General features: G+C 43.5%; 1 protein-coding gene across 2 annotated transcripts in view; it reads left to right on the top strand.

Moving 5' to 3' along the window:
* Nucleotides 1-1,579: 1,579 nt before the first annotated feature.
* Nucleotides 1,580-23,768, top strand: part of Ywhae (tyrosine 3-monooxygenase/tryptophan 5-monooxygenase activation protein epsilon) — a 35,500-nt gene continuing 13,311 nt past the window's right edge. Inside the window, exons 1-2 of one of the 2 annotated variants that reach the window (XM_075991628.1) lie at nucleotides 1,580-2,068; nucleotides 21,250-21,449. In XM_075991628.1, the coding sequence (XP_075847743.1) occupies nucleotides 2,005-2,068; nucleotides 21,250-21,449 (264 nt within the window). In that variant the 5' untranslated portion in view covers nucleotides 1,580-2,004. The remainder of the gene's footprint in view (nucleotides 2,069-21,249; nucleotides 21,450-23,768) is intronic. The other variant, XM_075991629.1, reaches the window with a different exon arrangement.

The following is a 23,768-nucleotide window of genomic DNA, read 5'->3' as shown; positions in this document are numbered from 1 at the left end:
GAACAGGACTGCAACTCAGTGGTAAAGCACATGCTGGAGGCACTGGGGGTTGTCAGTTCCCAGCACTTGGACAACAACAAAATAATATTTCCCTTCTTTTTTTATTTTTTACATGTGTAGCCCAGGTTGGCCTCGAACTCCTGATCCTCCTGCCTCTGCCTCCTTCAGCAAATCCTACCGGCGTGCACCCCCATAACCTGATAATATTTCCCTTCTGTTCACAGACTAAAATACATACCTCTTGGCTCGTGACCTCAGGCCTATCATAATTTGATTACAATCTCTCTTTTTTTTTTCCTCTTCAAGACAGGGTTGCTCTGTGTAACAGATCTGCCTGTCCTGGAACTTGCTTTGTAGACCAGGCTGTATGAGAATTTAGAGAGTTCCTCCTGCCTCTGCCTCCAGAGTGCTGGGATTAAAGGAGTGCACCACCACTGCCAAGTCAATTCCAACCTTTGTATTTCTTTTTTTTTTAAAGGTTTATTTATTATGTATACAGTTTTATATCTGCATATATGCCTGCAGGCCAGAAGAGGGCACCAGATCTCATTATAGATGGCTGTGAACCACCATGTTGTTGCTGGGACTTAAACTCAGGACCTCCGGAAGAATAGTCAGTGCTCTTAACCTCTGAGCCATCTCACCAGTCCCAACCTTTATATTTCATAGTTATTTTGAGGTCCTTTTCCTCCATGGCTCAGCGACAGATATTAAGGTATTGGAAATCCACTGGGAAGCAGAATATGATGGCCATTGCCATTGAGGATTATTTACTTCTAGCTATTTAATGTCAGTTTGCCCTTACTCCCCCTCTGGTGCACCTTGCACTCCAAACTAGGCATGCCACTTTCTTTTTCCCCTTTCCTCTTGAGTCAGGGTTTCCCTATGTAGCCTGGTTTGGCTTCAAGTGCCTGATATTTAATCCAACCTGCTTCAACCTCTGCCACTACAGTACAGGTGGGGAGGGGAGATATGTACCACGCATACCTAGGAAAAACACTCCCCCCCATATCTCTCTCTCTCTCTCTCTCTCTCTCACACACACACACACACACACACACACACACACACACACACTTCTTTTTCCTTTTGAGATGGGGGAGTCTCACAGTGTAGCCATGGCTAACCTGAAATTCGTTTTGTAGATCAGGCTGCTCGCAAACTCAGAGATCCCTTAACGCTAAGATTAAAGGCATATACCCTTAAGATAAAACCAGGGACTTTTTGTTTTGTTTTTTAGAGGCAGGGTTTCTCTGGGTAGCCTTGGCTGTCCTGGAACTGTGTAGACCAGGCTGGTCTCGAGTACTTATAGAAATCTGCCTGTCAATGCCTTCCAAGGGCTGGTATTAAAGGTGTGTGCCACCACCACCCAGCTGAAACCAGGGACTTTTAACAAAATCCTATCTATGATGGACCAAAGTGATAAAATACGGCTCAAAGGAAGAAGAAAGAAAAACTTAGTGTGTGAGCGAGAGAAAAGCTGATGCGTGAAAACTGGAGCCCTCCCTTGTTCACCTGCCAATTCTTTACATAGATGTTAAAAGGACCTGAAAGAGGCGTACGGATGAGAAAAACGTGCAAGCGTGCACAGTGAGGGGCCTGAGGTTGCAAGAACCTATGAAGTGTCTCGCTCTGTGTCACTGAGGAGGCTCCTAGCCCAGTCTCGGCCGACCTTGCCTCCAGCCTCTCGGGCTGTCCCAGGCCGTTCTTCTTCTCAGTCGCAGTTCCCGCCTTGCTGCTGGGCCGCCCGCTGAGCCGACGGAGGAGGGGCGTCAGCCGCGCTGATTCCAGCCTTTTCTGGCGCCGAACTCCCGGGCCCGCCCCGCCGCGCCAGTTGCCAGGGAGCGGTTGCCATAGAGCTGAGCAGTTGTCCGCGTGCGCAGGCGGAAGTCCCGGATTGAGGCGCCGCCATTTTTACTGCTCGGACGCGGAGCGAGAAGCTGAGAGTCGGAGACGCTATCCGCTTCCATCCGTCGCGCAGACCCTGCCGGAGCCGCTGCCGCTATGGATGATCGGGAGGATCTGGTGTACCAGGCGAAGCTGGCAGAGCAGGCCGAGCGATACGACGGTGAGTTGGGGGGGTGTCGGGGGGCTGGAAGTCTCGGACCCTCCGCCGCCGCCCACAGAGGCCGGGAACCGGAGACAAAATGGCGGCATCGTCTCCGAGCCTGGCTCGGGACGTGGGTCGGGAAGCAGGAAATGGGCTGCGGGCCCCCGGGGCGGTGGGAGTCTCCGGGCTCAGGGATTTGACCCCTCCGGTGTCCTTAGCTTGCAGACGCTCGCCAGCCAGCAGGCCGGGGTGGAGGGTGGAGGAGTTGGTTGTAAAATGGCGGCTGAAGGGGGAGGGCGAGTCCCCGGGCGGGGGAGGGGGGGAGGAGATGGCGGGTGCCTTGTCCCGGCGCGCAATCCCCACGGGAGCTTTGGGGTCCGCGGCGGGATGTGGAGGACAATCGGGTGGGGTGATGTGAGAAGCAGCACCGGCCGCTCGGGAGAGGGCGGAATCCAGGGAGCTGTAGCGCGGGCGCCTTTCAGGGAAATATGGCGGGTGGGGGCGGTGGCTTTTCCCCGGAGGCCCAGTGTGGGGCGGCGGCCGTGGAGCCTCACAAAGGAGAAGCCTCGGGAGCGGACAGCTTCTTTGGGCCGGTGGTGGGGAGTCGTCTTTGGTGAGGGCGGAGTGTGTGGAAATCACTGCGGATCATCCTTGGGTGGAGGCAGGCGGAGATGCTGCGATTGGATTTCTTCCCGTAGGCCGGCGCACCTCGGAGTTGAGGGCTTTGGGGCTTTTCTGCCTCGCCTCCTTCCGGGGAGGTGTAGGACCTCACTCATGCAACGTTTTGTTCTCACCCAGGATACCCCAAAGTTCCTGCGGTTTTTTTGTTTGTTTGTTTTTCAACCTTCAGAAGCATCGAGTTCTAATGGGAAGACTAGACTACAGGAGACTGAGCTTGCTAGGACTCTTTAGTACTTACTGAGTGCCCTTTGCAGTGCCGGTGCCTCAGTCTACCCGTTTGTAGAGATGACTTCTCACTCAGCATTATGACACATGGCAAGACCTGTTGAAAAGTAGTTAATTCAAATAAAATGCGTTTTGCTTGGCTTGGGGGTCTTAACCTATTTTGAGCACTCGGTTGAGGCTTGGGAATTTTGAATTAGGAGATCGTCCTTTTTTTTTTTTCTGTTTTGACTTCATTGTTGCAAGGCTGGGATTCGAACCCGGTGGCATGCCTGCAAAGCAAGTGCTCAAGTATTTCGATACAATCTAACTCTCTTATCCATTTTAAGCAAATGGTTTTATGTACACATTTTAATAATTACTCTTTGTTCGTTCAACACCCCCTCACCCTCAGGTACTGGAACCCAAACCCTTGTACATGCTAGGTCAGTGCTCTTTGTCACTAACCTATATCCTTAGCTCGTGATAATCTGATTTTTTTTTGTATTTCATCGAAATATCCATTGTGTTTAGTCAGTTGTAGACAGTTTATATATTTTTATGCCATTCTTCCTTTAATTTTGTTCCTAAATACTTGAGTTAGGCAATATCCATCAAACTAATAGTTTAAAAGTGACAAATAGCATATACGGTTTCTGTGATTTATTTACTTATTTATTTTTGAGGTAGGGTCTCACTGTGTCGCTGTCTGGAAACCTCACTCAGTATGTAGACCAGGTTCTCTTCGAACTCACCAGTCTGCCTCCTGAGTGCTGGGATTAAGGGCATGTGCACTAAGGCAAGCAGGTTCTTGTGATTCTAATGTTTGGGAGCTAAGGTGGGATGAGACATGATTGGAACTAAGTGCTGTTGTCCCTCAGATTTTTTTCCAAATTACTTAAGCCACTTGTTTTCCAAAAGTTAGGTCAGACCCTTCTCCTAGAGAGCCCCTTTGGCCCTGTCACAGCTTTTGAACTAGCCTTGTTGGAGATCACTGTTCCAGTGTTTGGAAAGTAGAACAGAAGACCCCCAAACCTCCAATGTAGGAAAGCTACTACTGAACTAAATTTTGTCTTCCAGATTTAAGTTGCTGTTTGTACTGCTCTAGGCTTCTAGTGGGAGTGGGAGGAGGTGGGATGGGGAGACAACGCAGCTCAAGGTCAGCCTTCATTTTAGTGTCTATAGCCAGGATAGTTTGCTGGTTCTGGAGATTTCTCTTCACCTCCCCAGAGAAGTGTCCCTTAATCTAGTGTCCTTGGGAGGAAACATGAAATTACATTTGTTTGTGGGGATTTAGGCTTTGTGTGAATGTGATAACATCTCCCCCCTCCCCAAAAGGAGGTATGGGTGAAGCTTTTTGGTTTGTTTCTAAAAGACATTTTTAGAAAGGATTTGGAAGCTTATATATGATTGTAGCTTCCAAATAAATGACAAGTTAATTTTAAGTCATACTTGAGATTTGAGTGCTGAGGACTTTTGACCAAAGCCTGGTCTTGTTGATTATTGAACATAAGAGTGTAGACAAGCCACTTAGTGACTGTTTATTACATCTCCTTTTAGATTCTAAAGGAGGGAAGGAAATAAAGTAGGAAGCACTCTTGTGATTTGGCATGAGGAAGGGATCCAGTAGAAAGGGAGAGGAGGAGGGAAGGCAGTCAAAGGAAACTCGTATACTGACTGCAGTGATTCAGCTTTGTTTGTGTAGCAGAGATGGTTCTAGAGAAGTGACCACTTAGTCAGACGCCGGGTGTAGTGAGAATGCATTGGAATCCTGAGTTCTGGGTACTTAGATGGAAACGATGGGCCTTTAACTGACCTTCCTTCTTATTACTGCCCTAGAATCTAGTGCCTAAAGTATCTTTCACTCTCCCTGTAGGGAATTGAAATCAATTTATGTAGTAGATATTTAATGGCCTTGGAAGAGGGCGAGAAGCTTGTTTCAAGAACAATCTTTTAGGGGTTCATGTAGGAAATATCAAAGCTTGAGACGTGGTCTGTTCACTTTAATACGTTTAATCTCTCAATCTCTCTTTTTTCCCCAGAGTCTCTAAAGAGTCCTGACTGTCGTAGAATAGAATTCACTGTATAGATCAGGCTGGCTTTGAACTCACAGAGACTCTCCTGCCTCTGCCTCACGAGTCCTGGGGAGTGTTCCATCATATTTGCCTTGTGTGGTAGTGCTTTTTTTTTTTTTTGTTTTTTTGTTTTTTTGGCCATTTTCTAATCTTCATCCTGCTTGGATCGCTCAGTGGGGCTTAGTATGGTGGCACATCCCTTTAAACTACACTTAGAAGATAGGGAAGAGGCTCTCAAGTTCCAGGCTACTAGCCTGAACTAAGAAATCCTGTCTGAAAAAGAGAAATTAGCCAAGTGGAGTGGTACCTACTTTCAGTTCCAGCACTGAGGAGGCAGATGCAGGAAGATCTCAGAGTTCTTGGCCAGCCAGAGTTACGTTGAGATGCTTTTGTGTGTGCGCGCCTGCGTGTGCGTTGGGAGGGGTTGGTTTTTGAGATAGGGTTTCTCTGTGTAACAGTCCTGGCTACCCTGGAACTCATTTTGTAGACCAGGTTGGCCTCAAACTCACTGAGATCTCCCTGCCTCTACCTCCCAAGTGTTAGAATTAAAGGCGTGTGCCACCATTGCCTGGTGAGTCTGTATCTTTTAAAAAAGAAGAAATTAATTGGCTCTCTGGGGTGTGGCTTGTGCCCCCCCCCCATGGCCACTTTGGGTCATTCTGAATGCTGAAATGCCAGAAATACATATGTTTTGAGTCATTGACTTGAGAACTGTTTCAAACACCAAAGCCTCATTTCTTTCTTTCTGCTTTTGTTTTTCGAGACAGAGTAACAGCCCTTGTAGAAGTAGCTCTTGTAGACTAGGCTGAGCTTGAACTCACAGAGATCCGCCTGACTCTGCCTCCCTAGTGCTGGGATTAAAGGCATGCGCCACTACTGCCCAACTCCTAAAGGCTCATTTCTAAGAACAAACTGCTAGGGAAGAATAGGGAACAAACATTTATTCACCCATCCATTTTATTTAGAGGCACAGTCTCATTATGTTGACCTGGAATTCACAGAGGTCCTCATTTTTGTATCCAGTCATGTCCACCCCTGCCTTCCTTTACAAGGAATGCTCATCACAGGTGGGGGTCCTATACACTGTAATCCCAGTGCTCCTAAAGACAAAACTGGATAATCTGGAGTTGAAGGTCAGCATCAGCTACGCATAGTGAATTTGCAGTTACATGATGCTGTCTCACCTTCAAAATAAAGGGATGTTCTTTTTGTACATTTCAGATGTTTGTTCTTGAGACAGGATTTTCTGTGTAGTCCTGTGCTGTCGTACTCATCTATAGAACAGGTTGGAACTTGGAGTTCCGCCTGCCTCTGCCTCCTGAGTGCTGAAAGGTGTGTACCGCCACCGCCTGGCTACACTTCAGATTTTTGTATAGTATTGTGCATGTTCTTTGTCTAACACAACTTGGGGATACCACGAGTTGATGAATCACTGTTATTTGAATGATTTCTTACTACTGTGGATGTTCTCTAAGCTTTCTGTTCATTTTAAATTTTGTGTGGTTTTTGGTTTTGTTTTTTCCAGACAGGGTCTCACTATGTAGCTCCGATTGTCCTGGAACTCACTCTGTAGACCAGGCTGTCCTTGAACTCATAGAGATCTGGCTGCATTTGTCTCCTGAGTCCTTGATTGAAGGCTTTCACAACTATGCCCAGCTTTGTATTGTATGTGTTGGCATGTACTGTGGCACATGTATGGAGATCAAAGGACAACTAATGGAAAACTGTTGTTTCCACTATGTAGGTCCTGGAGGTTGAACTCAGGTGGTCAAGCTCGATGGCAGGTTCTGAGCTGTCTCACAGGCCGTCTTTTCACTTAAAGAGCTGCTTTGATTTTCTGTGTGTGTGGCCTTCTTTGTACCACATGCGTGCCTGGTTCCTGCAGAAGTCAGAAGAGGACATTGAATCCCCTGGAATTGGACTTACAAGTTGTTGTGAGCTGCCATGTGTGTGTTGGGAGTCAAGCCTGGATCCTCTGCAAGAATAAGTGTTATTAACCACTGAGCCAACTCTTCATCCTCTTTCCTCTTTCATTAAAAAAGTTCTGAAGCAGGGCCATGGTGGGGTTCCTGACTAATCCCAGTGGGGGGCTGAGGCAGGAGGACGTAAATCTTAGCAATTAAGTCAGACTTGGTCTTAAAGTAGAAACAGGGCTTGAGTATGTTGACTCAGTGATTGAATGCCTGCTAAACACAAGCAAAGCGCTGGGTTAATTTGCTGGCTGGGGGAATAAAAGCAGAAGCACATGAAAACAGACCTTTGATAATTTGCTGTCTTGGTCAAGAGACTAGGATATTTACAATTCCCTGGTCCTGGGAGCCCAGGGCCATGCACAAGTGCTCTACTTCTGAGCTACTTCCCAGGTCTAGGTAGTATTTTAACATTTCTATCTGGTATGCTAAGTGCTTCTGCTTTTATTTCCCCCAGCCTAGGCTCAGACTTATCCTCTTCTCAAATTCCTGAGCCACTAGGGGTAGGCTGTACCCAACCAAGGTTCCAGTCTTTCTTGAAAACCCTGGTTGAGCCAGGCAATGGTGGCACACGCCTTTAATTCCAGCATTTAGGAGGGCAAAGGCAGGTGAATTTCTGAATTCGTGGCCAGCCTGGTCTGCAGAGTGAGTTCCAGGACCACCAGACCTAAAGAGAAACCCTGTCTTCAAAAGCAAAAACAAAACAAAAACCAAGAAAACCCTGGTGGCACATGTCTTCTGCCTTTAATCCCAGCACTTTTGAGGTAGAGGCAAGAGGCACCCTGCTAGAGGCCAGCCTGATTTCATAGTGAGTTCCAGGCCAACCAGTACTTAATATAAGAAGGTCTTTGACCTTCTTGGTGCGCTCACAGCAAAACCCCTCTCTCCATATATCCTTTAAAATCTTAAAAACTAAACAAAAAGCCGGTAGGTGGTGGGTGGCACACGCCTTTAATCCCAGCCCTCAGGAGGCAGGGGCAGGAGGATCTCTTGAGTTTGAGGTCAGCCTGGTCTGTAAGAGCTAGTTCCAGGGCAGGAAACAAAGCGACACAGAGAAGCCCTGTCTCGAAAAACCAAAAAGAAAACAAAAAACAAAACTAAATTTCCTGATAATGTCGGTGTCTCTTGACTGTAGCTAATGCCACACATTTATACAGAGCACTTCAAAAATATTTTTCCTTTTTTCATTTCTCCAAGTGAATGTCCTTAGATAACAAATGTGGACCATTTTTGGAGGGGTAATGTGGTATCTAATTAGTATTCCAAATAGCCCAGATATAATAGAATCTGATAGAATGTAAAGTAGAATTCACCAGGAAGTAGCAAGTAACAAACAATACTACAATGTTTCTTCTTTCTTTCTTTCTTTCTTTCTTTCTTTCTTTCTTTCTTTCTTTCTTTCTTTCTTTCTCTCTCTCTCTCTCTCTCTCTCTCTCTCTCTCTCTCTCTTTCTTTCTTTCTTTCTTTCTTTCTTTTTTTGGTTTTTTGAGACAGGGTTTCTCTAGTTTTGGAGCCTATCCTGGAACTAGCTCTTGTAGACCAGGCTGGTCTCGAACTCACAGAGATCCGCCTGCCTCTGCCTCCCAAGTGCTGGGATTAAAGGCGTGGGCCACCACCTCCCGGCTTACAATGTTTCTTCTGTGACTAGTTTGCTACAGTTAAGTACTATTTCACGCTAGTTGTTTTTGTTGTTGTTGTTGTTGTTTTAGCGTAAATTTTTTTTTTTTTTTTGGTTTTTCGAGACAGGGTTTCTCTGTGGCTTTGGAACCTGTCCTGGAACTAGCTCTGTAGACCAGGCTGGTCTCGAACTCACAGAGATCCGCCTGCCTCTGCCTCCCGAATACTGGGATTAAAGGCGTGCGCCACCATCGCCCGGCACTTTAATGTAAATTTTGGAGATAGAACTTGAGTTCTCATGCTTGTATGCAGGCTTTTGATGGACTAAGCTTTCTTCCCACTCTCTATTTTTATTTTATTTTTGGTGATGACAGGGTCTTTCTATCCTTGGTTGACCTGCAATTTGCTTTGTGAATTTGGCTCACTTTGAACTTCTGACAATCATTCTGTCATCCCTGCTGAAGTAGTGGAATATTACACATGTGTTCCACCATGCCCAACTAATTTTTTTAAGACCTGGGTGGCCTGGTACTTGCCATGTTGTAGACCCAGGCTAGCCTTCAGTTCACAAAGATCTACCTGCCTCTGCTGTGCGCCACCATTTTTATTTTGAGACATAGGTTTTGTTTTCTGTCATATGCCACCATGCCTGACTAGTTTTCTCATTTAAATGAAAGTTTCCCAGGGCTAGAGAGGTGGCTTAGGGGTTAAGAGCGCTGGCTGTTCTTCTAGAGGACTGTGGTTTAATTCCCAGCATCCACATGGCAGCTCACAGCTTTATTCAGTTTTAGGGGATCTGACACCATCACACAGACATACATGTAAGCAAAACCCTAGTGCATATAAAAAAAAAAATCAAAAAGATTTCCTAAACTTTTTCCTCTACCACAGATAACTATAAATCTTGAGTTCTGAGAACTTTGGTTTCCTTCAAATTTTGTGTTTGGTAGAAAATAAAGTAGATCAAAAGAAAATTAAAACATTTACAGTTGTCTCACTCTCCAAAGTGGGAATGGGAAGTCAAGGAAATTGTAGTTGCTGACAGTAGACATACCAGCTATTCAGTCCGATTGTAGTGTTAGAGGCAAATATGCTGGTTTTAGTTTGTCTGCCTTGAGTTGTATGGCGGTTTGAATGGGTATGTCCAAAGGGAATGGCACTATTAGGAAGTATGGCTTTATTGGAGGATGTATGTCATTGTGGGGATGTGTCTCATGTTCAAGCTGTGCCCTGTGTGGGACATGGACTTCTGCCGCCTGCCTATCAAGATGCAAAACCCACAGCTCCTTCTCCAGCACTGTCTACTACCTGCATGCTGCCACTTCATACCGTGATGATAATAGACTAAAAAACCTCTGAAATTGTAAACCAGCCCCCGTCAGTGTTTGCCTTTTTATAAAACTTGGGTGTTGCTGTAGTTATGTGTCTTCACAGCAATAGGAACCCAAAGTAAGACAGGTTAGTACTTTCTTTTTCTTTTTTCTTTTTCTGATGTGGTTTCTCTCTGTAGACCAGGCTGACCTTGAACTCACAGAGATCCTTGCCTCTACCTCTTGAGTGCTGGGATTAAAGGTGAGGCGTGCACCACCACTTCCTGGCTTTACTACTCTTATGCTATTCTGTCATGGATCCAAACAGTCCAGCTGGGCTGTGGTGATATATGCCTTTAATCCAAACACTTTGGAAGCAAAGATTGGGGGATCTTAAATAGCAAGTTCTAGGTGTGCTGAGGTTGCATAGTGAAATCATGCTTCAAGAAAGATAAACAGGGACTGGAGAGATAGCTCAGCAGTTAAGAGCATTACCTGCTCTTCCAAAGGTCCTGAGTTCAACTCCCGGCAACCACATGGTGGCTTACAACCATCTGTAATGAGGTCTGGTGCCCTCCTCTGGCCTGCAGACATACATGCAGACAGAATATTGTATACATAATAAATAAATAAATAAACAAACAGCCCTGCAAAGCAGGTGCCACTGATTTTTCAGATAAATATTTGAGTGGGAGGGCTGGAGACATGGCTCAGCAGTTAAGAATGCTTGTTGCTCTTGCAGAGAGTTCAGGCTTGGTTCCCAGCACCCACGTAGCAACTCAGCCAGTCACCTGTGACTCCAGTTTCTGGAATCTGACGTCCTCTTTTGGTCTCCGCAGTCACCTTCATGCACTGGGTGCACATACATATACACCCAGGAACAAATGCTCATAAAAGTAAAGTTCCCCCCCACCCTTCTCTGTTCAAGACCGGTCTCACTCAGGCTAACCTTGAATTTGTTTCTCAGCTTAGACGGCCTTCAGTGTCTAGGCTGATCTTCTCACTGAAGCACTATTCTTAGTTCCTAATTTTATAACGTGGAAATTGCTTTGGGGGCCTGGGGAGATAGCTCAGTCTATCAAGTGCTTGACATGCAGTCACAGACACTGAGCTTAAGCTCCAGCATCTGGTTATAGCACTGTTGCATGCTTGTCATTCCAGTATGCTTGTAATCCCCTCTCTGGGGAGGTGGAGACTGGTGAATCCCTGGGGTTTCCTGACAGTTCACCAAAGCCTAATTGTTGAACCCTAGAGTTTAGTGAGAGAAATTGTTTTTAAGAAGCAAGGTGGAGCCTGGTGGTGGATCACTGAGTTCAGGCTAATCTGGAGGACAGAGTGAGTTCCAGGACAGCCAGAGCTACACAGAAAAATCATGACTTGAGCCCCCCTTCCCCCACCACCAAAAAATAAAAAGGAAAAAAAAAAACCCAAGGTAGATGGATGGTTTCCAAGTAATGACATCTGAGAGTGGCTCAGGGTCTCCACATGTACTTGTGTGTAACTGCACATTAGTAAATACACACACAGCAAGTACATTAAGTTGCTTTGAATAGCTTTTTGGCTTAATTTCACTGAGTCTTGTTGCTTTTGTATGAATGAGTGTGTTGGTTGAGTCTGCTTTCTAGTGGTGAGGCAACAGGAGCTAGTGGAAAGTGGGGCAGTCATTAAATAGGAGTGAGGGAGCCTTTCCTTAGTCTCAGGACCTGTTCTTGCATATATACTAATGAATTGCCTCTGCCTGCTTGCCTTTCCCTCCTTCCTCTCATTTTCTTCACCGCCACCACCCCTGCCCCTCTCTTAGTATGTTGTATAGGCTGGCCTCAAACTTGATCCCCGTGCCTCACTTCCTGAGAACTAATATTGCAGGCCTGAGGAATTGCTGTTCTGAAAGAAATTTTGTTCAGTGAGTTTATAGACTGGAATATTATTTTTCACCGATGTGTTCACCAGAGGACAGCCTCAGCTGTCATTCCTCATGTACCTTCTCACCCTTTGAGATAGGGTCTTATTAGCCTATAACTTAAAAAAAAGTAAGCTATGGCAAGCTCCAGAAATCCTCTAGTCTCTCCATTTCTCTGTTTCTGGGATTGGAAACCATTTATTGTGCTGGGAGTTGCACATAGGACCTTGCACATACTAGTTAAACAAGTAATCTACCACTGACCCTTTTAGTTTTGGGAGGAATCTCATTGTTGCCCAGACTGAATTCTTGGCCTCATGTGGTCCTGACTCAGCCCTTTCTAACTGGTATTTGCAGATTTTATTGTACTGGGCATTGAACCTAGGGCCTTCTAAGAAGGTCACTAGGCAGATGCTTTCCACTGAGTTAGCTATGTTCTCAGGCTTTCTCGCCTCTTAATGTTATCCCTCCCCCTGGAGGGGGGGCTGGAGAGTCTGCTTAATGGTATGAGCTCTTTTGGCTCTTTCAGAGGATTTGTATCCTATTCCCAGCACCCACACGGTGGCTCACAACTGTCTTAACTCCAGACCCAGGGAATCTGATCGCTTCTCTGGCCTCTAAGGGCACTGTATGCATGTGATGCAGACATACATGGAGGAAAAACATCCATGTACATAAAAATAATTTAAAAAATAAAACATCTTTTTAGACTGTTATGATGCATGTACTTGTATGAACAATAATGATAGTGTACATGTGGAAGTCAGGATAACTTGGTGGAAGTTTGTTCTTTCCTTCTCATAGGTTGTGGAAATCAAACTTAGGTCATCGGGCTGTCTCATTGGGCCCCTTCTGTGTTTTGAATGAAATGAGATCTCACTATGTTGCTTAGGCCTGATTTGTGGGGGGGTGGGGCTCAAGTTGTCTTCCCTTATCCTCTACAGTAACTGGAACTTCACAGGTGCTAATGTATTCTACGATGTACCTGGACTAAGTTTTGCTTTGTGTATATATCATAATTTTTTATCTGTGGGGTTGACACAGATCTTACTGTGTGGCTCAGGTTGACTTTGAACTGGTACTCCTGATACTCTGTCTGACTAGTGCTGATTGTAGGTATGCATCAGAGTTAGCTGAACTAAAGCTTTATAAAAGACTAGTGACTTTACTCAGGAGGTGGAGGCAGAAGGTCAGGAATTGGTATCATTTTTGGCTGCATAGAGAATTCCAGGCTATCTTGACTCTAAAAATAAACAAATGGGCTGGAAAGGTGACTTAGCAGTTAAGAGCACTTGCTGCTGTCCTTATGGAAGACCCAGGATTGATTTCCAGCACTTACATAGAGGCTCACAACCATGTATAACTTCAGTTCCAGGGGATCCTGTGCCCTCTTGGGCACCAGGCATGCACGTGCTGTACAGACATAACATGCAAGCATAACACTCATATACATAAAATAATTCTAAAGAAACAAAACAAAAGGTGGTCATGTATGCATGCCTATAATCCCAATATTTTGTAGGTGGAGGCAAAAGAGGCCAGCTTCTACTGTATAGCAGAATTCAAGGCTAGCCTGAATTAGGTAAGATTCCATCTCAAACAATAAATACATAGCCTAAAGGCTGACCTCATTCAGAAATTTGCCTGCCTCTGCTTCCTGCTTCCTGATTGCTGGAACTAAAGGTGTATGCCACCACTTGGCTGTGTTGCTTTTCTCTCTCTTCCTTCCCTCCCTTCCTGCCTTCTTTCTTTTTTTTTTTTTTTTGGTTTTGTTTTTTCAGGATTGGGTTTCTCTGTTCTGTCTGGCTCTGCCTCCCAAGTACTGGGATTAAAGAGTTACTCTACCACTGCCCAGTGTTGCTTTTTTTCTTTTCTTTTTTTCTTTTTGAGGGAGGGTGGTGGGGTGGGTTTCAGTCCTGGAACTAGCTCTGTAGATCAGACTGGCTCTGCCTCCTGAGAGTGTTGGGATTAAAAGCATGTGCCGCCATCACCCAGCTGTGGTGCTTTTTTCTTAATGACCCTGTCCTACCTTTGTTTCAGAATGCTGCCAACATTTTTCTTAGCCTGTTCTGTCTTACATTTTATCCTTCTGTATCACACATTACATAATTTTCTTTCCTCATTTAAGCTAGGAGAATTGTTGGTCGTTAGTGGTAGTTTATTTTACTTTTGTATAACTTAGTATATAGATGAGGAATATTTGGCAGCTATTTGAGAGTAGCTGCTAGCAGTTCAGGAAAGATTAGCAAATAAAAAAAGTTTACTAAAGTAGATGCTATGTGCATATAAAGTTGCTTTCCTATCGACATTCAACAACTTGTAGTTTTTTGTGAACACATTTTAAAAACTTTCAAAAATTGACTAGATTTTGTCTAGATGGTCAGGAGAACTTAAACTTCATGTGTATGTCCTATGTGTGAGTGCTCACGAGGCCAGGGTAGTGGTGGATCTCCTGAGCTGGAATTAGTAAAGGCTGACTCTCGAAGGGACTGGGGAGCAGAATTTCGGAAGAGCAGGAAGTGCTTTTTAACCACTGATTTTTCTTTTCAGTCCTAGCAAGAGGATTTTGGGAATACTTTGTTTTACCCTTAATGAAAACCTTCCTGGGATTGAGAACCTTCGGAATAGATCATTGTTTCTCAGATACTTGACTAATTTAATATCACTAAATTCGGATTTGTTCTGCATTGATTGTACCAGGTGCCTTTCCCCCCTTTGGGGATGGTTGACAGGTGATCTTTTGAGACAAGGTCTCCTAGAACCTCCTTTGCTGGGATTGGAAGGATTTCAGCTGTGTACCACCACACCTTTTTATTTAGCCTCTGGAACTTGTCTTTAGAAACAGCTGTTTGCTTTCACATCTTAGAACTTTAGACCTTATAGTGGTTCTTTCTTCACTGTAGCTGCTTGATGCAGTCATTCTCCTGTGTCTGCCTTTATACTTACATTTCAGTTAGCTAATAGTTACTAACTTCTTCTAAACACATTCCTTATGGTCTTTGTTTGTTTGAGACAAACCTGCTTCTCTCTAGTGTGAGGATTAAAGACTTGCACTACCATGCCCAGCTCTCAGTTTTGTTTTTTGTTTTTCAATTTTTTTAAAAACTCATTTTTCTACTGTTTCTGAGTTAGGATTCATTTTATAGTTCAGGCTGGTCTGGAATTCATGGAGTAGCCCATATTGGCTTTGAATGCATGTCAGTAATTTCCCAAGTGCTTGGTTTTATCTTGTACTTTTTGGTGAATGGGTATTAACTTTTCCTTGTAAATGATAATTTCATGTAATACAGTGTAGGAATCACAATATAGTTTGTATTTACTTAATAAAATAATTTTGTGTTTATGTAGGTCTGTGGTCACTCTTATGTCATAGTACACTTGTAGAGATCAGAGGACCTATATCTACAGTCTCAAGTGTGTGGCTTACAGGTCAACTATAATATAGTTTAGTTAGAGGAAAATGTGGCTAAAAAGAATGGTGGGACTAGATCTGTAGCTCAGATGGTGGAGTGAATGTTTGCCTGACATGCATGAAACTGGGTTCAATCTCCAGGATGTGTAAGGCAGGAAGAGAGGTATACCCACTCAAGAGGATCCGAAGTAAGAAAACCAGAGGATTAAAAGAAGGGAATGAGGATGTCAAATCAGAGCTTCTCTTCTGTGTATCATCAAAGGCACTGATAAAGGGGATTGAGCACTGGACCTTAGAGAGGTCTGGGTTAAAAAGAAAACTGGAACCAGAGTATACAAAGGGCATTATTATTATACCTAGCTTCTGAGGGCTGCACTTAACCTACATGTGGTCCATGCTCAGTAGTTCCCTTGCTGTAATACACTTGTGGACATTCTTTTTATGCTTTGGCCTGATTTTGTCAGTTGATTCATCTTTCTGTCCTGACTTTATGTTTTGAAGACAGTTTCAGGTTTGAATTTGAAGATAAATTCAAGGTTGGCCTTGAATTTGTTGTATGCTTAGCCAAGGATGACTGACTTCTGGTGTCATCTTCCACGTCCCATGTTAATACATCTGACCTTTTTTTTTTTTTTTTGGTTTTTCAAGACAGGGTTTCTCTGTGATTTTGGAGCCTGTCCTGGAACTAGCTCTTGTAGACCAGGCTGGTCTCGAACTCACAGAGATCCGCCTGCCTCTGCCTCCCGAGTGCTGGGATTAAAGGCGTGCGCCACCACCGCCCGGCTTCTTGTCTTGTTTTTAAAGGTTTGTATATCTGTGCCTTCTGGAGTTTATTTGTACCACTTATTTGCCAGTGTCCATGAGGTTCAGAAGAGAGTGTTAGATCCCTTGGAATTGGAGTTACAGGGTGGTTGAGCCACCCAGTGGGAGTTAGCGACTAAATTTGATCATCCGTAAGAGAGGAAATCAATTGGGGGGGGGGATTGTTTCTGTTTTTCCAATATAGGGTTTCTCTGTCTCGACCAGGCTGGCCTTGAATTTAGAGATCCTCCTGCCTCTGACAGCCAAGTTTGGGATTAAAGGTGGTGTGCCACCACCGCCCAGCATTTGAGACTGGATTTTCCTCTACCCTAGACTCATACTGGCAGCCTTCCTGGTGCTGGGATTTTAGGGATATACTGCTGTGACTGGCTTCTGTAATACTTAAATGATTTGGAAGGATATTCACATGAGTGCAGCCTTTTGTTTCGTTTCATTTTGTTTTGAGCCAGGATCTCACTATGAAGCTCTACTTGTCCTGGAACTCACTATGTAGAGCAGTCTATGCTGGCCTCTAATTCACAGATCCTCCTGTCTCTACCTTTTGAGTGCTAGGATCAAAAGCATGTTCTTCCATGTGTTAATCATAGCTTTTCGATGTTGTTTTTGTATTTTTTTTGTAAGGCTAAAGATTGTTAATCTAGGTAGACTACAGTTGAGAGGATTAAGTTTACCGGGCTATTAAGGAGCTATACCAAGGGGTATGAAATGAAGCAATTTAGGTCTCTTTCTTAAAAAAAAAATAGTTTAACTAGCCATGGGGTGGCATATGCATTTGATCCCAGCAGAGGCAGAAGGAGGTATATCTGTGAGTTCCAGGACAGCCAGGGCTGTGTAGAGAGACTCTGTCTCAAAAGTGTGTGTGTTAATATAGATGTTTTGCTTGCATGCATGTATGTATGTGTACTCTGTATGTGCCTGGTGCCCTTGGACGCTAAAAGAGGGTGCCAGATCCCTTGGGACTGGAGTTAGGAGCAGTTGTTACCTGTATGTGTGTGTGTACTGGGAATTGTACTTGAGTCCTCTACCAGAGCATTAATTGTTCTTAGTTCTTAGTTGTTGAGCCATTTCTTTAGCCCTCAAGTCTCTTTCTTAAGCCTGGGGTTTAGCTCAGGGTCTTTAAAAAGTTAATTTTATTTAAAATGTGTATGGGGGGATATGTACATGTAAATGCAGTTTTTGTGGAGAGGCAGAGGTGTTGAATCTCCTCAGAGCTGGTGTTAGAGGTTATAGATGGTTGTGATTTGCCTGGCATACATGTTGGAAATTGTTCTTTGCAAGAGAACCAATAATTTTGGCTCATTTTGCTGACGTTATGTGCCCCATGCTCAAGATTCACATCTTGAATTAATCAGTAGGGGAGGTAGAGGCAGGCAGATCTGTGGTTCAAGGCCAGGCTGGTCTACAGAGCAAGTTTCAGGCTAGCCATGGCTACACAGAGAAGCCCTGATCAAAAAACAACAAAACCCCAAACACAAAACAGTAAAAATGGTCTCACTGTGTGTAGCCCTGGCTGGCTTGGAACTTGCTATCTATACCAGGCTGGCTTCAAATTTATAGAAATCAGCCTGTCTTGGCTTTGTTCAGCTCCTCCACAGCCCCACAGGGCTTCACTGTAGTCCATACTGACTTTAAACTAAAGGGATTTTTATGACTTAGCCTCTTATGTGCTGGGATTACAAGCACCATCCAACCTGCTGGGTGTTGGAAGATATTTTTTTTCCTTTTGTTCATTTGTGGGTTTTTTGTTTGTTTGTTTTTCAAAACAGGATTTATCTATGTGTAGCACTTTCTGTATTAGAACTTGCTCTGTAGACCAGGTTGGCCTGTGAACTCAGAGCTCTATCTGCCTCTGCCTCCAGAGTGTTGAGATTAAAGATGTGTGCCGTCACCACCCACCCACCCACCCACCCACCCACCCACCCACCCACCCACCCAGCCTGCCTGCCTGCCTGCCTGCCTGCCTGCCTGCCTGCCTGCCTGCCTGCCTGCCTGCCTGCCTGCCTTCCTTCCTTCCTTCCTTCCTTCCTTCCTTCCTTCCTTCCTTCCTTCCTTCCTTCCACCACCCAGCTCTTTTTCCTTTCTTTTTCTTTTTGGTATTTGAAGGAGTTTCCCTCTATAGTCCTGGCTATCCTGGAACTTGTTCCAGCACTGCCTGGCTTGGGTACTGGAAGATCTTTTAAGAAGACTGATTGTAGCCGGGCGATGGTGGCACACACCTTTAATCCCAGCACTCTGGAGGCAGAGGCAGGTGGATCTCTGTGAGTTCAAGACCAGCCTGGTCTACAGAGCTAGTTCCAGGACAGGCTCCAAAAGCACAGAGAAACCCTGTCTCGAAAAACAAAAACAAAACAAAAAAGACTGATTGTAGTACTACTTGGGGAGGAGAGCGTTAGAAACAGTGTGGGGCTGGAGAGATGGCTCAGGGTTTAAGAGCACTTGACTGCTCTCTTGGAGGACCTGGATTCAATTCCCAGCACCCACATAACAGTTTACAGCTGTCTATAACTCTGGTTCCAGGGGAATCTTGACACCTTCATATCAATGCACATAAATAAATAAAATGAAAAATAGACAGTGCCTGCTTTAAGTTGGATGAGTTAGCTGAATGAATGAATGAATGAATGAATGAATGAATGAGAGACTAAAGAATCAAGATTCAGAGTAAGAACTGGGATTGTTTGTAGCTCAGTGGTAGATTACTTGGCTATAACTATTGTACCTAGTACAGCAAACAAAAGGTGTGTGTGTATGGGATTGGATATATTAAGTGAAGGTGAATTACATTTGGTTATCTTAGCAGTAACTTTAAAAACATAAAGTTGTCTCAGATGGTTGTTCAGCATAGTGTGGCTATCTAACTAGTCTGTTAGCATACAGTGGATGATAAATGACCCAGAGCTCAGCAGGTCTGGTATGTTTGATTTAACATGCCTATTGATGTCTGGAAATTGTGTTTCAGAATCTTCATGCAATAGTGATTTTCAGCCAGCACTCCCTGTCCTCAAGTATCAAAAGTCTCATAGAGGGTCTGGAGGGATGGTTCATTGGTTAAAGAGCACTGGCTGTTCTTCCTAGCATCCTATGACAGCTCACAGCCACCTGCAACTCCAGTTTCTGATGCCGCCTTTTAGCCTTTGACACCAAGCGCACTTGTAATTCATAGACATACTTGCAGGCAAAACACATAAAAACTAAAAAAGGAAAAAGAAAAAAATCAGGATCAAATGGAGTGGGGCATTCCTTTAATTTCAGCACTCAGCAGACAAATGTAAGGTGATTTGTACAAGTTTGTTGCCAGTCTGGGCTATATAGCAAGACCTTGCTTTATTCTCCTGCCCCTCAAAAAATAGTTACAGAAAATGCGTTCATGGTCTGCAGAATTTGAGTTTGATCCCTAGAACCCATGTGATGGAAGGAGGAGGCTTGTGATGGAAGGAGGAGGCTTGTTACCTTCAAGTAGTAATTCAGTCATGAGTTGTAGTTGTCTGGTTCAAAGGTTTAGATCACATCAGCTGCAGATACATGACAGCCTTTCCTTGCTTCAGAAATTTTACGTAGAATTGATGTCCTTCCTGCAGAGATTTCATGAAATGCTAGATATGCTGAGTGAGAAATTTTATGTTAATGAGTTAGTGGGAGTCCAGAGTTGGGAATCAGGCAGCTTTTGGAAGGAAGGAAGGAAGGAAGGCAGGCTATGGCTAGGATTATGCTTCCATTGTAATTAAGGAGAACTGACATGGAGGGTTTCATGAAACTCGTAGACATTCAGAGGAGGTTAGGCCTTGGACTCGTTCATGCTGAATATTGTGTAAAGAAATGGAAATTCTTAAGGATAAAAGGCCTGAATTTGTTGTGAGCTTAAAAATAATTCATAATGGTCATTTAGTGATTTATCAAAAATTAGGTGTCCTACCAAAGTATGTCAACACAGTTCATCCCTCCAAAGAGTGCAGTCAAAATAACTAAGACACAACTAGAAAGAAGATGAGACTGAAGTCTAACATCATTAGCAGACCAAAATTCTAATTGGCAGCTTGGGGGGTGGTGTGACTTAAGTTGAGTGCTTAACCTAGTGTGTAAAAGGCTTGAAATGAAAAAGGGTTCAGTCATTTCAGCAACTAACTGTAAAGGGGTGGATTTTGAAATATGAAAGTCAGGTTGCTAATTTGGAAAACTCTAAATTTTGTTCTGTTTTTGTGAGATAGGTTCTAACTATGAACTATGTAGCATTCCTAGTTGCAGGGGTTACAGTTACAGCATTTGACTTAATATAGATAGCATAATTCATTGTGATAACATTTGGCTAATGTATTACTCTCAGGATGTTACTGTCTGCCTAGGATGCTTATTAAAATGTAGGTTCTTGGCTCTTATCACTAGGGATCCTGAAATCAGTAGCTCTTAAGGTCTATTTGGTAATAGTGTCATTAAAACCTTTGTAAAACTACCCTTCCCACTTTTCTTTATAATAATTAGTATTTATGACATTTTCAGTTTTTTCTTTGTTATTCATAAAATGCTAGGGTGTTTTTTTGTGTGTGCTATACTTGGGATATCTCAGATTGTCTGGCCCCCTTTCTTTGATTGCCATCTAGTGGTAACAGTAATTACCAAAACTAATACCAGCAGAAGGATTCATAGTGTACCCCTTTCCCACCTTTTTTTTTTTGAAACAGACTGCCTCAAACTCATAGAAATCCTGCCTCAGCTTCCTGGATTTAGGATTACAGGCTGTAGGCATGAGCCAGTTTGTTTTACTTTAGACAAGGTCCCCCTGATGTCTGAGTTGATAGCTTGGCTTTCTGAGATTGAGACTTGTGTGTGGTGCCCCACCCCCACCCCCTAATGCTTGGTGACTTGACTCATTTATTTTGGTTTAACTATTTTTTATTGGGAAGAATATTTGCTCCAGATTAAACAGGGCTTTTAGGTTCTAGCTGAACTAGCCCCTTTTATTTACAAGGGTCTTCCTATGTAGCTTTGGCTGGTTCCATACTCTTTGTAGCTCAAAGTGGAGTTTGAACTTAAGGTAGTCTTCCTGCATTATAGTCTCTATGCTATGATTGCAGGCATGCACCCTTCCTTCGGATTTCAACCCCTCCCCCCCCCAGTTATATCTTAGCTTTGCAGTGGGAAAAAACATAACGGTGAAAGGGATGGGTCAACAAAACCTATTAAATCTATAGTCTCCTTTTACTATTCCCTGCATAGAAATGGTGGAATCAATGAAGAAAGTAGCAGGAATGGATGTGGAGCTGACAGTTGAAGAACGAAACCTTTTATCTGTTGCATATAAAAATGTGATTGGAGCCAGAAGAGCATCCTGGAGAATAATCAGCAGCATTGAACAGAAGGAAGAAAACAAGGGAGGAGAGGACAAACTAAAGATGATTCGGGAGTACCGGCAAATGGTGAGATGTTGTTACCTTTTATTTGATTTGATACTATGCTTTTGTTTTTATTTTGGATAATGTGTATGAGTACTGGGTCTGCTGGTACTGTAGTTGTGGTTTTGAGCTGCAGTGCACATGCTGGCAGTTGAACTTGGATTCTCTGCAAGAGCAACCAAAGCTCTTAACAGGGTCTCTTCGAAGCTCTGGCTGGCCTGGAACTCATGATGTTGACTAGTCTGGCTTCAGCTTCTCACGCTGGGATTAAAGGCATTATACTACCACATCTACTTGATAGAATATTTTTTAAAAGATGATAGTTTCTCAAATACAGGTGACACCGAGTTAATTTATAGTTTGGTACTATTAATTTCTGTATATTTGTTAGAAGTGATTAGTTTTCATAGAGAAAAGGCTCAGGTATAGAGGATTCTGTCCTTGATCAAAATGGATCCTGAGTCTCTGATTTGGCATTCTGGATGGCAGTTTAGGGTCCATATCTGATAGCAAAACTACTTTCTTCTTGAGCCAGGAAGCTGGATCCAGAGTAGAGTCCATTTGTCACAAATGTTACCATTTGTGACAGAAGTAATAGGGGTGGCTGTTACCTGAATGTCCTAAATGATTTATCTAGTAGAGAAAGGAAATGTGTGGTTTTAAAAAAAAAAATCTTTTTTTTTAAAAACAAACTTTCTTTTTTCGCTATACATACCAATCCAAGTTCCCACTCCCTCTCCTCCCGTTCTCTCTACTTAATCCCCCCCCCACACACACACCTTACCTCACTGTGTTTCTTTTGAGTATCGGCTAAGTCTCAGGCCTTCAGCTTTAAGTAATTTGTGTTAGACATATGGGTTCAACACCGAACATAAACTACATTAAGTGTGTGTGTGTGTGTGTGTGTGTGTGTGTGTGTGTGTGTGTGTGTGTGTATTTCACTAACCTTGATTAGAAATTACAGGTTAGAGAATATTTTGGGATAAAAGCCAAGAACCATTTGTTTTGGAAGCTGTAGAGGGAGAAATATCTTGAGAGGGAAGGGTGCTAGGGATTAGGCTTGGATTGCACACGCTATCACTGAGCTGTATGTCCAGCACAGGTATTAAGTTTGAGCATAGCACACACAAGTAAAGAACAAATGAACTGCTGCTCTTGCTATGGTATAAAGTACCTCATTGACTGCTTTTAGTGAATGCATAGAACAGCTTCAGTTTTTGCACATAATTGTGTATGTACACAGGAAGTGCCATGGGGCATGTGTAGAAATGAGAGCAACTTCCATGAGTTGGTCTTCTTACACTATGCAGGTCTCAGAGTGTGAACTGAGCCATTAGCCTTGGCGGTAAATACCCCTACCAACTGAACCATATTGCCAGCCCGATATGGGACAATTGATAAGTATTTGTATGCCTCTGTGTACTAAATTATTGGGTATAAATACTGCTGAAACATAATTACTGTCTTTATGGATACTCATTCTGGGTGTTTTTTTTTTTTTAAACAATAGAAACCATTGGGGCTTTCAGCACTCTGAAAAGAATTTATGAAGTTATTTGTAAGTGTATTTATATACAAAAATGGAAGCCTCCCAGTGTAAGGCTCTGGGCTTAATATCTAGCAACATTAAGAAGTAAGTAAAAAAAAAAAGACCCTGGAAAAGTAGCTATTATTCCAATTTATAGGCAGTAAAACTGGGGATACAACTCTCTTAGGGAACATGCTAGAAATCTTGAGGTAAGTTGGAATTATCATTGCCCTTAGATACCTCGGACCAAAGAATATGTATTGACAGACAATTCGGTGTTCCTCAGACATGAAGAAATTGAGAAAAATTATAGTTAAGATTATAGGATGTGATGAGGAGACAAGGGGAAAACTGGCCAATTGGGAGGTGAAGCCAAGAGTCTGAAGTCTTGATGATCTTAGTAGGAATAAGGAACTAGAAAAAGGGGAGACCAGGAATGGACTGTCCAGGGTAGGGTAGAAAGTTAGTGCTGTTTAAAAACAGGCAGGTGAGGAAGAAGATTTGGTTTGTTTATACCATGGTGATATATCAAGTCACTGGAAAAAAGGTGGGCCATAGTTACTTTATGAAGGAGGGAGAAGACCATGGAGGTACGCAGTGATGTTAAAGCTGAGTTTGATGTTTGGATTAGTATCTAGTAAGGATTTAGGAGACTGTAACAGCAACTCTATCTCAACTTGAAAAGCCATAAGAGAGGTACAGGCAGTCTTATTGAACTAAAGGCAAGAAAAATGGGAGAATTCTTAAAGTGTCTGAATTACAGAAAACGGAGAGCAAGAGAGATGAACATGTTCGGGAGAGGTTGGCCGTCAGTC

The sequence above is a fragment of the Microtus pennsylvanicus genome, chromosome 11, assembly GCF_037038515.1.
Source record: "Microtus pennsylvanicus isolate mMicPen1 chromosome 11, mMicPen1.hap1, whole genome shotgun sequence".
NCBI lineage: Eukaryota > Metazoa > Chordata > Mammalia > Rodentia > Cricetidae > Microtus > Microtus pennsylvanicus.
Note: the sequence above shows the minus strand (reverse complement) of the source record. Positions and strands in the feature narration are given on the sequence as shown.